Below are 19,182 nucleotides of genomic sequence, written 5' to 3' on the forward strand. Positions count from 1 at the left end.
TAGAAAGCACTGGAAATCTCTCTTAACACTAAACAGGAGCGTGAAGGCAATGTAAATGGCCTCTGGCTACTATTTTTTTCAGTAGTTACATCAGCTTTAAATTCACCTACCCTTTAGGGGAAGAGTTTGGTTAAGGGGGATTGATTAGAAATCTTAAAAAGCTGAAAACTCTTGTATTTTAATCTCCATTCACAGTAGCCATAGGCAACTTGCCTCTATCACAGAAGCAATTCAGAACGTAAATGTTGTTCAAGTATCCTAAGCCTATTGAACAAACAACAATTTTATCAAGGTATATTCCTGTGCCTTTTTAGGGTAGCCGTTCTTATTAAACAGCAGAGGGAGTGATATAATGGGTTCCAGGCTTCCCCCACAGTCATCCCTAAGAACGGTAGGACATCAAATAAAGCCTTAGTCGGATCAGAGTATCTCAAAAAGCTTTCCCTGTGGCCCCTGAATCCCAGCTTCCCACTTTGCTTCCCAAGGAGAAATTATAATAGCTATTGGAGTGGAATCCTTAGGTGACGTCCAAACTGGGTCCAAGGCTCCAAAGTCTGGTGGGGTGAGAGTCGTTTGGAGGCCTCTAAACAAAAGCCGAGCTCATGAAGCAGGTTCAGTGCCTAGCTCGTTCTTCACAATTGGGTCCTGTTGAGTTTTTTGCATTGACAGCCTCTTAGTCATTATTTTCTCAATCAAACCCGTTTTCACGATGATATTCCATATCCCATTTTCATCGCTACATGAAATGTAGTATTGAAAGGACCAGGCATCTTTCACAAAGCACAACGGGACATTGATGACTGTGCAGATTAACTCTCGGTCCAATCTCAGGCCTTGTTTCTTACTTTAGGATTTTTTTTTTTAGACCAGCAGGCTTTCCCTCATCAGGCTGACGGTGGCTCGCTTCACACATACCCCTCAAGACTTCTGTACAGTATAAAATAGAAGATCTAAAACAGATAGGAGAAAAAGAGTAAGGGAATGAAATGAAAACTGAAAGAAATGGAGTGGGAAGGAAACAAAGGTCTGTAAAAGACGAGGTCAAGTTTCATGTTGGTGATGATTAGTCTTGCAAACCCTTCTGAGCCCTGTGGAAGCATTTGCCTAGTATCCAGTTTTTTCTTTCTTTTTTGAAGACTTCCAATAATGAGCAATTATTCTCTCATCTGAAGGGTTGAATCCTTTCTGAAAACGTTTGCTAAGGCCAGGCATTTGGACACTCAGTCACATGCGGCAGAACCAGGCACATGGAGGACAGCTGACTCCACAGAACCAGGGACTTGGGTAAGTGCCCAGCACTGAAGCCACCTCCAGTGACTGCAAATGCTGTCTTTTTAGTAAGCACAGAAAACTCATTTTGATTTAATAATGTTTTTATAACACAAGGCAACTTCTGGTGACTCTTCTGGTGGTGTGGTTCCAGGAATGGGTAAGGGTTGGGCTGGGAAATACCTTAAATATAGCAAAAGGAAGAGAAAAGCATCTTCCCATATTTGGATATAGAAAGGTAGAAACAAAATTTTGCCATGCCAAACATTTTGATTAGATTTGGAGAAAGGACGGACTCTTTTGGTAGTTTCTTCAATTTTTAGGTCAGAGCTTGAGGTCAAAGTTGTATTGGATTCACCACACCATTGTATTTCTGTCTTAAGTCCTGTCCACAGTCCACCTCCAGTCAGCTACAGCTGACAGATGCTCCATTAATGGAAGCAAACAGATAGTTTATATTTGAGATTTCTTATCAGGGTTCCATCATACCAGAAAAGCTGGCTGAATGTGTGGAGCATCATCTCTAATTACAAAGATGGTATGATCATTGAAAATAATGATTTGATTTCCTTTCAAATGAAAATTATTTTAATGATTAACCTCGCATTGTTACAAGTGACATGGCGCTCACCTAATCTGGGAGAAGTCATCCATGACTCAGAGGAAACATTGTGATTTTCATTTCTCAGGGGATCTCTAAGGCTCCTTCCATTCCAAGATTGCCCCTTGATAAAATCAGTTGCTTTTGATATTAAGGAAGAAACCTTGCTTCGTGGTTTCATGTATTTAAGATAATAATATTTTTGGTTCTTAGGAGCATGACATTATTCATTTGGCTACTCTGAATTGGCCTCTTATAATTCATTTTAGGGGACTAAGAAAAAAATCTAAACTGTCAGTTTAAATAAAATTGGTAGCAACAAAAGAAGGCTTGCGTATAGTTAAAATCTAATATTTCTTTTACTACACAATAGAAAATACCTATTATTTTATTTTGCAGTCACTAGCTTTACAGTACGAGACACATATTAGAACTATTATTTGAACCATTGCTTCTGGTTATACATTTTTAAAGTCCCTAAGTGATTTTTGAGTTTTCTTCACTGACTATTATAATACTTAGATAAATATAAAAATCTATACTTTCATTTTAGAGATTTTTAGAAACAGCCTCAAAATAAAATATAGTAGTCATTATTGTTAACAGCCACATAATATAGGAGGAAGATCATGCTAGCTATCAGGGCAATTCCACACTCCTTTCAAGACATTTAAAGCTTCCCCCACCTGTTTCAAGAAGGGCTATATTAATGATGCAGAGGTAATAAACAATTGAATTTTCTGCTAGGGAATCTTATTTTAAAGGTAACTTTTGAAGCATGAGCAGATGCTCACACTATAATCTATTTAGTTATGGCATCATAGAGTGAATCACTGAAGATTTATGTTTTTGTAGCTTTTTCAATAGCTTGGATGGCATTAAGTTCACTGATAATGAGAATGATAATCTTTTGCATCATTTAAATGCCTATTAGCAATGTTTGCTTTCAAGGAATTCAATTTTTTGAATAATTTACCAAAATTTCTCTTTTTTCTGTATTTAAACTGGGTCAAGACTATGAGTTAAGCGTGATATGGTTTTCTGTGTTTTGTCTTCATTACAAAATGGTGTAGCTTGGGAGCCAGGCCTAACAGCTTTACCAAGACATGACAAAGTAAACATCAAGCTGTTTTACACATTCAGAGTCATTGTTGATTGTTATTAGATGTCTATGTTGATTTCAAGTGGAAAATTATAGGAATTCCAAACTCTCAAGATTTCAATGATGAGGTGAAGAAAGGTACACCTCAAAAAAGTAAACGATTGATTTGACCAGCTTCTTAATACTTTTCCAAATATTGAATGAACATCATGGAAAGTATTTTATTGTTGCTGGCCAATGGCCTTTACTGAAGCTTGTAGAAAAATATATTAATGAGAAAATAAAAAGATGATATTGGCTAAAAGAAATCCTCTTAGACATATATTATGTCCTCTCCCCCAGATGTACATGTTGCATGTGGATATAGTCATACGCTAATTGTTTAAAGCAGGGTTGGCAAACTTCTCTGGAAAGTGCCAGAGAGTAAACATTTTAGTCTTTGTGGGTCTCTGTCCTGATTACTGAAATCTGTCATTGCAGCTCAAAATCAGCCATGGGAAAGACATCCACAAGTGAGCATAGCTGTATTCCCGTAAAATTACATATATAGACGTTGATATTTGAATTTTATGTAATGTTTGCTTTTCATGACATTTTATTCTTTTTTTTTTACTTTTTTAACTATTTAAAAAATGTGAAAACTGATTTTGCTAATGCTCTATGCAAAAATAGGTGATGGATAGAATTCAGCCTGTAGGCTATGGTTTACTGACCCCTAGTTTAAAGCATTAATTTTCTAGAACTCACAAGAAGATATACTAGCACCTCAAGAAATATAAAAAAATAAAATTACATACATGGATCTTTTTTATTTTTATAGCGACAAAAATATCTAAAAAATATAGAGCTAAACTGTGAAAAAAAGTTGTTAATCTTCAAGAACAGCAAAATTAAAGTCAGATAAATATGACCATTTTGTTATTTCTAGTGCTATATCTGTGAAAAATCCAAATAATATATCTGAAAAATATTTTTACTTTGTTTAAGAGATTGTTGAGGCCAAATAACAATGTCTGTGGCTTTGTTCATAAAATTAAAGTTATAAAATGAGATTAACTTGAAATTTTCAATGACATCATAGTTACATTTTCAATTACTATGTATGGATGCAAAAGTTGGACAGTGAAGAAAGATAATAGGAAAAAAAAATTCATTCATTTAAAATATGGTGTTAGAGGGGGCTCTATGATACCGTTTTACCGCCAGAAAGACAAACAAGTGGGCCCTTGGGCAAATTAAGCCTGAAATACCACTGGAGGCAAAAGTGACAAAACTAAAGCTGTCCTACTTGGGGCACATCTTAAGAAAGCAGAGTTCTTTGGAAAAGACAATAATGTTGGGAAAAATAGAAGGCAGCAGGGAAAGAGGGAGACCAAATATGAGATGGGTTGACTTCGTAGAAGAAGCCATAGATGTGAGTCTACAGGAGCTGCGTAGGGCTGTTGAGGACAAGACTTTGTGAACATCACTCATTCATTGGGCCGTCAGATGTCGGAGCTGGCTGGCGCTTAACACAATATAAACTTGCATCATTAGAGTAAGAAAGAATGAAGACCACTTATTGTCATGTATTAGAATTTAAAGCACTATATTTGCTCACAAATGCTTATTTAATAAATAGCCAGAATTCATATAACTACATTGTCACTCAGTTGAATACACCATCTCATCATTACACTACTGAATAAGTCTTATGTAAATTACATGAATTGTACTTTCAAACTAAACCATTTTTCTTTAGATAAAATATATTGTGGAATTGGAATTCATGGCTATTTTTTCTATTTCAAATGTAATTTATCATAATCTGGATTTAAGAAATTAAAATAATTGCATAATTAAAAATACTAATCTTTTAGAGATTTTAAATCATTATCTATAGGATATATACATTTCAAAAATGTGTGTATATAAGTGAATTATGCATATTTTTGCACATGTATTTGTATTCTGGCACAGCAATTCTATTTAGAAAGTTATTTTGAAGAAGCGTTTAAAATTAAAGAAATATACAGTATTTTTGGCTTCTAAAATTTCTTGCTTTATCAATTCTTTCTTAGAAATGTTTGTCATCAGTGCTAGTAGAATGAAAATGAGACTTAGCAAAGGATTGAATTATTTAAGCTTGATGCTTTTTAGTTTTTTAGGAACTTTAAAACTGAAAATATTATTTACAAGGCACAAAAAGTACTCACTAAATATTCTTTCTAAAAGTAGGCAATTAATTAAAGCCAATTAGAGAACATAAAAGTACTGACTGAGCATTTAACAAAACAGAACAAACCGACTAAATTTAAGCAATTTTTAATGCAAGTTTTACATATGTACCTGTAATTTCAAATAAAGTTCTAGACCCCAGATTCATTTTATTTTGTATTAAAAACATATAAAAATCAATGTAAATTATTTCTGGCAATGGGTGGGTTAATTTGAGGATTTTAATTGTTTAGATGGATTTGGAAATTTTAATTTCATTAATAATGTCATCTTTAAAAAGTGAAGCACTATCCTGACCAGGACTAGATGTTGACACACTTGATTTTCTGCATTGTGATAGTATGGTACCACCCCTTTTGTATCATGATAACTATTCAGTTAACAAATTTATCTTCAGAATTTACTGTGGACCCGTCACTCTGCTAGATCTTAAATACAAAGTTGAATGCAATATTCCTGACCTCATGAATATTGAGGTTTACAGGTTTATCAGGGGAGAATGAAGATGTATATATCAGTCAACTGGGGTGATTCTGGCCCCAGGAGACATTTGAGAGTGTTTGGAAGAGATATTTTTGGGTGTCATAACTTGAGGGAGAATGCTCCTGGCCTGTAGGAGGTAGAAACCAAGAATGCTATTAAACATCCTACAATGATGTTAAAACATTCTACAGTAAAGAATTATCCAGTCTAAAATGTTAGTAGTGCTTGACCTAAGTGTAACACATTTTTAGAACTACTATTTTAGAATGATGCACAGACTCTGATGAGAACACAGAAGAGTAATTGGTCAATTTGACAATTCAACAAAGCAAGCAGGGCTGTCTTAAGAGAGGAATCGTTCAAAAGAAAAGCTATGTCTGAGTTGATTCTTGAAAGGCTGAAGGGAGAGATGTTCCTGTGGAGGGGAGGAATTGGGAACAGAAGCTTTCCAGACTGAAGCAACAAAGTGCGCGAAGGTGCGGTTGTGGAAAATAACTTCTTATCTTTGGGAACTATAAGAAGGCTAGGCTGGATAGACTGGGTATGGGAGGACAAAGACCTGAAGTTGGGAGGGTAATTAGGAAATTTATCTTGGGAGCTTTTCTTGCTATGTCATAGAGGTAGATTTTCTCCTGAAGATGGGGGAGAGATTGAGGTATCTTAAACACACACACACACACACACACACACACACACACACACAGATTTACTCATGGAGCTGTGCTATGGATACAAAATATTAATCTCACATTTTTAACTTGGCTTTGCAATGATTTTAATTTTAAAAATTTAACCAGAAAACATACCGTTTTATTTTCATTAATAGTTAAACTGCATTTTCATTTTTTGAAGCATATATCAACTTTCAAATAATGGCTTTCTGACAGTGTTACAGACCAAGAGGGAACTAGTGTACAATTTCTTGTAAATTTCTTACAAATTTACAAGTTGGCTGAGTCTCACTCAGGTAGTAGAGAAATAATTAGAAATTTGAATATGGAGTTTTGAACAGTAATGCTTATACTTTTAAAAGGTCTTATTTTATTTGCCCAGCTCTGTGATCGGTTGGTTAATGTGACTAGTGAGAATGGTGTGATAAAGGAAAGCGTAGGAGTCTGATCTTCCTGTAGCCCATTCTCTGTTCTTTAGCTGTAGACCATACCGCCATCCGAGATGGCCGCCTTGAAAATGTAGGCGCTTTCTTGTTAATGTGCCACAGGAGATTGTACTGTGTAAAAAGTACTAAAATTACTAACTCTAACACTTTATTTAACAGTTATCATCTGTTTTATGCAAGGGGTTGAATTTTTTTTTTCTCATCTATCAGGAAACAGAAAGGAAACGGATGTTCAGTCTTAATTCTCTATGGGTTGTTTATAACATTGTACCAGTGAGCAGAAGAGAAAACACTATTGTTATAAATAGTCTTCTCCCAAGGCCCTTGAATATTTTCCTTTGCATTTCTCTTCTCTGCCATCAGTGTTCTCTTTGTGAAAAAAAAATTTTCCTTATTAATTTTTTCAATTCACAAACTTCCTTAAACAAGTATCTAATGCTTCTACTTCCTTAATGTAAATTTTTAACAAACATCATCCTAAGACATAAAATAAATAATCAATTAGACTCTGTTATCCAACTTTGAGTCATTCCTCAGAACATTAGAACTTTCAACGTTATGCTTGTGGGTAGTTCAGTCTGGGAATGCTGTTTTCTTTTTACTTGCTTCCTCTGTGAGGACAATCAAAACATGCTTGTAGGTAGGGACATCGAGCCCATGGGTACCATGTTGATACCATGTTCTAAACCAAGTGGGTTTCACATTTTTTACTATAACTCACAGTCTGATATCTTACATTATGATCTAGTATACATATACCCGTACATACAGTACATACATAACACTTTTGCATTTTACAAAAACATCCTATTCCATTCAAACCTATAAAATACCATCCTATTCTATTTCATGAGAAGTGATATTTTTGACCTACTAAACCAATATCCTAGCACAATAATTATTTCAAAAAGTTATTCTAATCTAAATCCATGATTTTCAGGTCCTATAGGGTATAGCATCCTTCTAAGGGGCTCAGTAAAACTCTCAAGAATGTATAGATAGTTTGAAAACGAAGCTGTTATTTTATTCCATTGCTTTGATTTATGTTTAGTAAAGAGAGTTAATTTACTTAGATTTTCAAATATCACATATAGGAGAAAATGAGACTATTTTATGTTTTTTAAACACTTAATCCCTACTCTTCAAGTCCAAATTATATTTTTTTCATGGAGTCATCCAGTGAATGAACCAAACTAAACACGCACTGAAATTCACTTAGCAGTTAATTATGTATTCCTGGGTAAAACCTTTTGTGTAAATCTTTGGGTCAGAGACATTTTTATTTTGGTCATGATAAGCCTTGGTTTTTATACTGTTCTTTTTTATTTTATTATTTTTTATTAAAATTTTCAATGAATACATTACTGCAGGTGTCCCCCTTTCTCCACCCCCCACTTGGTCCACCTCCATCCACCCCTGCCTCCCCTTCCCTTGGCCTTCACCACACTATTGTCCATGTCCATGGAGTATGCATATATGTTCTTTAGCTAATCCTTTCACCTTCTTTAACCAGTCACCCCAAAATAAAATAAAATAAACTCTCCAGAAGATGTGGGATTCCCAAATGCCTATAAAATTAATGTTCAGATTATCCAAAGGCCCTGATTTACTAGTTATGATACAATGGTTTCTGCAATCTCTCCCATGATAATGCATCCTTCTGGTAACCTCCTTCCCTGCTCACCTCCTTACCATTGTCTGAGATCCACTGTAAGGACAGCTTACCTTGCCTGCTGTGGCCCACAGCCATATCTAGAGCTTGTTTGGTGCTTTGGATCCTGGAGACCATTTATTTTATGAGACAGGAGCTGAAAAGTTGTGTCTAGAGTTACTTTTTATATTCCTAAATCTGGCTACTACAGGTTTATGATTTTGTTAAAGTTATGTTCATCTTACTCAAGACATAAAAGCTCATAAGCTATCTTCTAAGAAGAGGTAGCTTTCCTCCCTTTCATAAATCTCATTCTCCAATGTCTTGAACCATTGTCTTTTATCTTATAAATAAATTAGGCTGATTTCTGCCTCTTTTCCCTAACTCTACTAGGTAAAAGATGAAATGTCCCTTAAAAATATTCTACAACTAGGTCTGCTTTGTTATGGTTTTTAAGTCACTTAGATCATGTAGGTCCTTATTTTATAGATAACAAGAGGACCTTAGAGAGGCAACATGAGTTATTTAGGTACCACAGTTAGAATAAGTTACCTATAGGTCACTTGATTTTGAGTTTTTATTATGATAAATGTAAAAATATACAAGAGATTAAAATAATATGACATTTTGCCATATTTCCTACATACATAAACACACACACACACACACACACACACACACACACACACACACACTGTTTGATGAGTTATTTTAAAACAGAAATATTGCTGCTACTTGAAAGTCAGGATTAATGTTTAATACCTACCTTTTAATTACTGATTTTCTGAGTAAGGATTTGATGTGATGATCATTTCAATTCATAAAATAGAAACTATTATTATGGTGCTAATTGAAATGTTTAAATAGAAGTATTTAAAGTTTAGGTTCTCCCTGATTTGAACATAAGAATTTAACTCATGTGTTTGTATATATACTACTTGACCCAACTGCCTGAAACTTTTGTGAAACGGATTTAATCATTCCCCAAAGTATCATATTTTGTGGATGCAATTTTGTTGTTAAGCAACAGCTAAGTTAGCAATATTAGAAATTATTATTCCAGGACCTGCTTTTAGTTATCTTTTTTAACATTATCTATAATGAGTTTGCACTAACTGGGAATATATTTAGCCACTTGGAATCAATTCCCTCATCTAAAAGCAGAGGCAGCTTCGTTGGCTTCAGTGTATTTCTCAGAGTGGTGAAAGTTAGTATTATGTCCCCCAAAAAGCTCAACAAATAAAAAAAATCATGAACATTAATGAGAACAGGGTTGAGAATGTATTTGAGGGAGAGTGAAGTGCTGTTTTACATTACCAGCAGCCTATTTTATTTTGTGATTATTGCTTCCTAAAGACCTTTGAAGCCTTTGAGAAACAAACAGAAATATAGACACGGGGGTGGGGGTAAAGTATAAACCAATAGCAACTTACTTATGTTTCTTTCATGTAATTTTAATTTTGCCATTTTTGTCTGTGGAAGGACAAAGCCATCTGAAAGTGGAAGGGTTACAGCCTTCCTTTAACACCATTTAGATTAGCCTGTGAGACCGCTTACTGATTTTATTTCTTATTAAATGACAAGACATAGATATGAGGGTGTTCCAGATGCACCATTTGCCACCTCAGTGATTGTCAAGGAGAGGGCAAGAAAATGGTAGATCTCTAAAGCCTCCTGATATAGTAAAGCCAGATTTCTGAAATGGAGGTGATTTTAGAAAGAAGACCTCGGGGAATTTATCACTATTTCCTCCTGCAGTTATTAAAACGTCATGGTTTCATTGGCTCTTTATAGCTGGAAGTGATCTTAGTCATCTTCTAGTCAAGCACTTCATTTCACACATGAGGTAACTGAGAGTAAGGCACATTATGTGACTTCCCAAGACCACACAGATAATTCATGATGGAATGAGAACCAGAGCCCAAGCCTATGGTTTTATTTATTCAAGGATATACTAGTTTACATTACATAAATGTCATGTTATGTGATTAATAGACAACATGAAAACAAAAATATTGCAGTGAGCATCTAGGAAGGTGTTGGGAGGCCTGGTCTACGGTTTATGATGATAAAGCCATGTTTTTTTCCAAAGAAACCTTTCATTACCCCAGGATCATAAAGGTACTCCTATAAACTAACTTCTAGAAGCTTTAATGTTATTAATGTTGTTATTATGAAGCTAAAGTTTTCCTTTTGACTAAAAACTTTTTAAGGACAGAAATTTGTATTCAGAAATGTGTATTCTGTGCATTTAGTGAAGTCACACCAAACTGACATTTATCATCAAAAATTCAACTATATAATCTTGGGAGGAAAAGAGAATACAATTAATTAAATAATATATGTAGTCTTCCTGTTATTCCAGTCAATGAGTTTATTTATGACTCTGTAAATGTGAGACAGACCACATCAAACCAACATCCTTCAGTTGATATTGGTTCCCCTGTAACTCTCTGAGTGTAAGCATCTCAACGCATGGTGGATGATTTTAGTGTTTACAGATGCAGATTCTATGACTAACATGGCTTTTGAAGCATGACAACCATGTATTCTGTGATTAATGTGAGGTTTCCTTGATGCTCTATATTGAATTATTTAAAAATACATTCTAAAGTTTTTAAGGGTTAATATTCAATTAAAGCAGTAAATAACCAAACCTAGCCATTCTTAAAGATTTTAAGTTTAAATTCAGACTTTTTGTCTATAAGTCTAGTAAATTTTACCACTTATTTTTATGGGCCTTTAAATTATATTTGGTTCTATATGCAAAAGTAGTTAATGTACTGAAAGGAAATCAAATATACTACATTTTAATTAACAGATGTTTAATATGTTTGAATGAGTTTAATTATCTAACAAGCCATCTCAAATATTTAATGCTTACAAATTAAAAAATAGCTTTTAAATTTGTTTAACCTATATTTCTGTGAGTATTTCAATATTACATGTAATCTTGGTGGCATGTCAATTTCTCAACTTCTGATAATGTAACCCTGATAATACAGATCTCATCTCTAAAGATAGCAATCAATTCAACTGTGAGAAGAAAAAACTAGCTCTGGAGAGCTTATGGATCATGTGTGTCTCTGTACATAAAATTTGTTTGTATCACGGATACATCTGAATGAAGTTTTTGCTATTTCTCATTAAGTGAACTCAAATTACCCAAGAGTCTGCTTTTTGCCCCTGGCAGGAAACATCTAATCTTTCCATTTCAAGATAATGCTGATTTAGAATTTAGTCACTGCTGGTTTGAAATTTAACTTCTTTGGGGTTAACTATTCAGTTACAGTCAAAATTTACTTTATCCCCCTCCTTTTAACCTCCTCATGTTTGATGTGTAGAAAGGGAAGGTAGGGAGATAGGGTAGTAGAGGTTTAAGAGCGTGGATTTTGTAGCCAGATTACCTGGGTTCAGATGTTACCTCTCCCTCTTTGTAGGGAGTGACATAGAGTAAGCTACTTAACCTCTCTGTGCTTCAGTCTTCTCACCTGTAAAATAGGGACAGTTATAGTACCTATCAGATAAGGTTGCAGTAATAATTAAAATAATTGACTTAATAGTTATCAATAATAATTATATAAATAATAAACTATAACACATATGCAAATAAAATAAATCCTAAATAGTACTAATTATTGTTTATATTAGCTATTTAAAAAAATTGATTGTCCTGGCTTTGGTGAGGGTATTTGGTTCACTTACCATCTTGTGATCCTATTTGGGTTTAATGGATAACTAACTCCTAGCTGTTTGATCTTTAGATCTCACCATTGCCCTTGCTGTGTCCACCATGGCTGGCATAATTTATGATTTCTTTTCTCAAAATGATGAAGGCACAGTGGTTTATCCTATCTCCTACCACTGATTATACCTCCTCCCTTATACACATAATTTCTCATTGCTGCTGTGGGACTCAGACTTCTGACACATTTCACAGCTATCCCTGGCTTTGGACCATCCATCTTGCATCTCTCCACCACCTAACAGCTTTCCAGCAAGATATACCACATCTTGATTTTTAATTATCTTCTCTATCTCTCTTGAAGGGTTCTGAAAGCTTTTTAAAGTATCTCCAAACCAGTTGGAAGATTGTATGGAGATTGTATGTGAAGCTATTTTAAGCCTTCTCTTTTTCTAGATCTCTCCTATCTCTGTTGCCCTCAATTCTGACTTCTTAATGTTGGTGCGGGTACTCTGGCATGTGTTCTTGCTTATAGATTCCATGTACCTGCCTGAATATTTTTATCTAAAATGGGGAGCAGAAAAAAACCCCACATCCGAATCTAAACACTCTTGCTTTCCCACTTCTCTCCAAGCTCCTTCCCATGGAACGGAGCATTTCATTTATGGCATCCACTATCTCACATCTCCTCTGTGGGTTTAGTGTCAACTAAGTGCTCAGGTCTCCAAGCTCTTCACATTAAAGCCTAGATGTTGGAGACCCCCAAATCTCCTTTGTCTTTAGCATGCAAAAAACAATAATTTTTACGGCTATATGGCTTTTTTCTCTAATTTGAGTTTAAAATAAGGATATTTAGAAGTCAGAATTAGGCAGTATTTATATAGGTTCTATTCTCATCTTCCTCAAAGAGTGGGCCATCATAAATGATCAGGAGGAAACTTACCCAGAACATTATTCTATTTCCCATGCATCTCACATAAAGATGGGAATTTTAAGAAACTTTGGGGGTAATTTTGACTATATGAGGTAGCTATAGACTCTACCTGCTCAATAAGATACTATCCCTCTGCCTATGTTAGAAACCTTCTCCTGTCAGTATATATCATATTTATATAAGACCCTCTGTGATAAGCAACAGAGGCTTGCCCTGGCAACTTAAAATGAGGTTGTTATACTGCCTCTTACTATGTGTTTCATCTTTTATAATATTTCAGTTTCTGTACAGAAAAATTAGACCCCCATGCATTTGGCCCTAATCCACTGATATCTTGGTCCTTCCCCAGCCTGGTTCCTTCAAATTTTCTCCATCTCAATATATGTACTGCTGTTTACCTGCTTGACCAAGATAAACTTGAGAGATACCCTTGACTCATTTCTCTTACTTACCTCTGCACTTAGAATTAAACACCACGTCCTGTTATTTTCGGTTAAAAAGAACATTCTAAATTTGTTCACTTTACCTCACTCAGGATATTATAATCCTAGTCCTCAACTTAAAGGCTTTCAATTGTTTCCTATTCCATTTAGGAAACATGATGCACCATGGTCTCCTTGTCTGTACCTGCAGATTTTTTCCTGGCCCGTTCCTCTTGGCTTTCATCATGGACCGACCTTCTTTCAAATTTAACTCCCCCCCCCACCAAATTAATTGTTTTTATATATTGGGACCCTTGGTTGTGCAGTGAGCCCTACCTGGAGTGCTCATTTCCAGAATGCGTCTAACTCAAATTAATCCTTTAATTCTTGTCAAATGTGATACTTCTAAGAAAGTCTTTCTTGACACCTTCCAGCTAAATTAGGTGGTAAGGTTTACTTTCTTGAAGCACTGTTTACTTTTCTTTCATAGCATTTACCAAACATATTTTGTGAGAATATTTTTATGTATGTAATTACTAGTTTAATGACTATTTCCTCTCTAGTTTGTAAACTCTGTAAGCGTACGGATCATGCTTGTTTTGTTAGCCCTGAGTCTGACACTTAGAAAATGCCCAGTAAAAATTCCAGAATGAATAAATAATTGAATACATTAACAGAAGAATATAAAATAGTGAAGTATTAGTAGATAGGTGCTCTTTTATTCTTAAGCAAGAGTCAAAAATATGAACTTATCTTTCCATTATCATTACACATGCCTTTGATGTTTTGGAAGTGGGTTAATATTCAGCCAGAATATATCAACATGGTATCCCTTCTTGCCGATTCTTATGCTGTGGTGGCTCATCAATATTTGTATATCATCTCAATTGAGAAAGAAATATCTTCACTCTGAAATAATCATAGTAATAGTTAATTGTGAAATTAATTAAAAGTAAAGGGACATTTAAGATAGTTTCATTTTTAATTTGTTATTGCATTTCATGAAAGGAGGAAGTCAACATATTAACATCTTCAGAGCTGCTTCAGAAAGATGAAATATGCATGTATCTTGAGAATGAACCTGGTGAATTATTATAAAAAAGCATTTAGAGTGACTTAGTTCAAACTCTCAGTACTCCCAAAACAAGGTGCTAAGTAAATGTTCTAAACTAAACACAGATCATTTAAACGTTACTCAGGAAAACCCCGAACAGACAAGTGAGGAAGACAGGCAAAGGGAAAGAAATGAACATTCACTTTGTGTCAGAGAAAATTGGAGTAGGTTTTTTTTCTTAGGAACAGCCTTTAGCATTTATACTTGCTTTTGGTATACATCAGCAACTTTAGAGTTATAAAATTTCTGAATGTCTTCTTGATGGCTAAACTTATTTCCTTCTGTTTGAAGCATTATTCTGAAAAGTACAAGTGTCTAGCAAGACAAGAACATGCTCTGTTAGAGGACGTACATAATGGCTATTTCCGATGAAAGTTTTATGTTTTCATTTTCTTTTGAATATATACATTGCCTCTAATGTTCAAGGGCAACATGGGAATAAAGAACATCATAGAGCATCATTTACTCCATTAGAAAACATGTTTCTTTATTAAATAGTCATGGTTTGTAGCACTTTAAAACTGGTGATTTTGGAGGGTGAGCTAATAGTATTTTTTTCTGGAGGCAAGACTGTGTAAAACCATGAGACTTAAGTAAGCAAGACAGCTGCCAACCTGTATAATTGCAATGCCCTTTTGCTCCAGATCTTTTCGGGGCCCTGTTGGTTGCTTTGAAGGAGAGAGTAGGGCTTCATTCCTTTAATGTAAACTTTGATCTCTGTTAAAATACATACATTTCTTCTCCTCCCCTTTCCTGAGAACTTTAAAAAATTTTAGTCATTTAAAGCCTAGTGACCTTTTTCTGATCTTTTCTGAGGATCAGGCTTGGATAGGTGATACAGAAGCACCAGAAATAAAAGTTATGCCCCTTGTAGGGCAAGCAAGGCTGTCTGAGTAGCTAGTTAGTCAATAAATACAAGGGAAGGCTGGGAATGAGAGGACTGGGGCCATCGCCAATGCCATACAGCTAATTCCATAATTTTGTGAATCTGTATGACAAGATAAGCAGATTTAGTTTAGTGGGAAAATGCACAAATCTTAGATTGATGATTAGACATTTGAAGAATTGCTGTTTGGTTTGAGTGTTCTATTTTTCTTCCCAACTAGAGCAGCATGATACAGACGGGCCTATATGAAGGTAATAAAATTAAAGAAGTATGAACGTTTGATAAATTGTTGAGCCCATGTATTTTTGCAAAAGTTATTTCTCAAGCTAGATAAAGGCACTTTTGAACAAGTTCTCTTTTTTTCCTCAGGTCACAGGGGTGCTATTTAATGAATTACTTTTCTTGGGCACTAAAAGCTACCTTTATTCATTTGAAAAGGTTAACATAGCTGTTCAAAGTATCCAAGGTATTCCCAGAGAATAATTTATGCATTAAAAGTCTATTTTAATTGGGAAATGTCTAAATAGAAAAAAGTAAAGTAAAAATTAAAGACAAGTTGATACGATAGTTCATAACTGATTTTTTTTTCTCCTTGAGCTTCCTGTATATGGATTGATTTATAACCCTGGGCATCCCATTTAAAATTTCAATACTCCTTCTCCTTTACCCCAGAACTTCCTATTATTGTTTTTAATTTATTTATTTCCATAGCACTTATCACAAATATAGTCTGTACTTTACTTATAAAGTACGTTTTCTTTTGACTGCCTTCTAGAATGTAAGTTCTATGCAGATAAATGTTTTCTAATGGCTGTTCTTCAATTTCCCTGGACAGCCCATGCACATGTAAACATTCAATAATAATAAATAAATGTAGAAATAAATTGTTATTGATCAGATTTAGCAAGGAATTGACAAATTACATATACTTCCTCTTATAAGAATCATTTTTCTGGAAGGCAGTACCACTTCATAGTTAAGGCTGGTTTCTGGAGCCATTGTGCATTGAATCTTGATTTTAACACTGATTGTCTGTTTAACCTTAGACAAATAAATTAACATCTCTGTGCTTTAGTTATCTCATTCCCTGGATAAGGATAATAATTTACTTATCTCATCTATGAAGTGCTTAACAAAAAGTCAAAAGTACATTTTCATAAACTGTCACCCTTTAACATTCACTGATACTGTCATTAAATCAATTTGTGCAAAGAACAATATTCTTTTTTTAAAAAATTTTGTTTTATTGCTTAAAGTATTACAAAGAGTAGTACATATGTCTCCTTTGTTTTTTTCTCTTGACCTTCCCCCGGCCTCCCCAAGAACAATATTATTGATGCGCTCATTGCCTAAGTGAAATAGAGCCATGACAATTATGTAGAAATTAAAAATATTTTGCCTCAATCATCTAAATCATTTAGTTCAAAGCATATTTTAAGCACACATTATTCATATAATTTACTTTCTGGAAATTAGCAGGACATTAATTTTATGTATCTGACAAATTTCAACTAAGTCAAACAGTAGTTACAATTCCAAGAATCAGGCTTGGCTTTGAAGTCTGCTCTGCCATTTCCTAGGTATGTGGCCCTTGGTAAATCAGTGAAAAACTTTAGGCTCTGTTTCCACATTTTTAACATGGGTAAAAATTAAATTTATGTTATCAGTTGAATATCAACAGAGTGCAGTGCCTGGCACATAGCAGATCTCAATAATGGGAAGGTTAAAAAATTAAATATATAAAATCGAGAGAACCATGTTTCTGACAGAACTGTATAATTTTGTATAAAATTAAGTGAGAATTGAAAGTGAAATTATATTTCTCTGAATCCAAGTTTAATCTTAAGAAAATACATTAGAAATTCATGTTTTGGAAGAAGCTTTTTTTAAAAAGAAAACTTAATATGAGAAATGTTGAGATATTTGACAGCAAATTATTTAGTATTTCCTTTGTTTTACTAAGTATAAAACACAGAGCCCATTAGTACCAGTTTAAGAGATGAACATGATTCTTTTTAAAATCAACACCTCTGAATTCCTTAAAATTTAATGTTGTATATACAGCCCCTCTCCTCCCCTACCCACATTGATTTAAATTTATGGAAATTCTAAGTTAAAAAACATACAAACACTTCCTGCACACACATCTTCAAGGTCATTATTATCCAATTATCTATTATCTATTATCTAATTCTCTGTTGTTGATATTTTATAATTTGGCTGTGTTAGGCAGCCTTGTACACCTTGTTAGCACCACAGTAGGGGTGTTGGTTCCTGCACTTAGTTACTGTGAAGAAGAGGGGAAATGTTTCTGCTCTGGTTCTCTAACCAGAGTTTGCTGGAGCCACAGTGGAACAGTGGGCACCTCAAGCCACCCCACAACAGACCACAGAAATCAGCCCAACTAAGTTTTTTGAGCCAGATCAGGACTGGGGTACATTTGTCTAGAACTGCACCTGCCCAGGAGCTAGGGAGTCCGAGCAACCAGGACATCATGCTTTGAGGAGTGTAAAGAGTTTGAACATGCTACTTTCCTTTCTTAAAATCCCAAGTGATCCTATATCAGAAAGGAACTTTCGGAACTGTGGCAAGGTAGCATCTCCAAGTTTGCTACTGTGAATGGATGCCCAGATTTTCTATGTTCAGGGGAAATGATGGAGATAGGATTGGGAACAGGAAGTTTGCAAGTTAATAGTTCATCATTTTGTTTTAACTTGTAGATGGGATATAAAGAGCCTCCCAAAGTCTTAAAAATACCGTAAGTACTGCTAATGTAATAAGGGACCAAAATGTAGATGCTGCCTATACAAGACATGTGGGTGTCCTTTCAAAAATGCCCTCCTCAATATTTCTTAATACTAAAATACAGACCAGTGCAGATAACATTATAAATAGAATAATGTGATTCAACTTATCAGAACTGCCCCTAGTCTATGGACTCCTTTGTGTCGAGCAGTCAAGCTCCAGCGCATGTGGCTTAGCCAAAGGAGAACAGGCCCTGTCACCATCTCTTTCCATTGGATGCCTTTGTGCAGGTTACTACTTGCACATCAATGTGTGGTGGCCCTGAAACTAATGTTTTAATACCTTCTGTATATCCAGACTGACTATGCTGTGTTCTGATCATCACCTTGATTTCTAAATGACGACTCTAGAGATTGACTGAAGGGGGATTTGAATCCATTTATTTGAATCTGCTTATTTCAAAATCAATGTATTTTCTGTTAAAGCAAGCTGCCTCCTACTGCTGCCTTCCTTTCTTTAAAAATATTTATTAAGGGTTTTAATCTCCATGACAGTGCAGGGGGTCCTATTCATGGTGTGAAGGGGAGAGGCATACCTCTTTTGGACAACCTCAGATCAGATCTAAAGTGGTAAAGCTAAGACTTACTATTACAGTCAGTAGACTCTTTCAAATAGCTTGACTTTCTCATCCATTTTTGATAAACACAGATGTGTCCAGTTTAGTCTATAGTAATAATTCTCACTCTTTTCATAAGGGCTTCCTTTTCCTTATTAAAAACATAATGTTTTCCCCTTATGCCCATATTATAAATACATCTGTTGAACATATTACATTCACTACATAAGAATTTGTTTATTCATTTTCAGTTGAAAAGATAATATTAAAGAGTACATAATTCAAAAATCTAAAGAAAGCAACTGATGATAAATGGCAACCCCCCCAAAAAAAGAAACAA

The 19,182-nt window shown here is 34.7% G+C and overlaps 1 protein-coding gene across 2 annotated transcripts in view; it reads left to right on the plus strand.

The window, feature by feature from the left end:
- Positions 1-1,141: 1,141 nt before the first annotated feature.
- ZPLD1 (zona pellucida like domain containing 1) overlaps positions 1,142-19,182 on the plus strand; it is a 61,594-nt gene continuing 43,553 nt past the window's right edge. Inside the window, exon 1 of one of the 2 annotated variants that reach the window (XM_006094701.3) lies at positions 1,142-1,284. Coding sequence is in view for 1 of the 2 variants with exons in the window: in XM_023758847.1 (XP_023614615.1) it covers positions 18,120-18,138 (19 nt within the window). In the remaining variant the exon portion in view is untranslated. Of the gene's footprint in view, positions 1,285-18,116; positions 18,139-19,182 lie in introns of those variants that run through there. The other variant, XM_023758847.1, reaches the window with a different exon arrangement.

The sequence above is a fragment of the Myotis lucifugus genome, unplaced genomic scaffold, assembly GCF_000147115.1.
Source record: "Myotis lucifugus unplaced genomic scaffold, Myoluc2.0 scaffold_140, whole genome shotgun sequence".
NCBI classification, from domain to species: Eukaryota; Metazoa; Chordata; class Mammalia; order Chiroptera; family Vespertilionidae; genus Myotis; species Myotis lucifugus.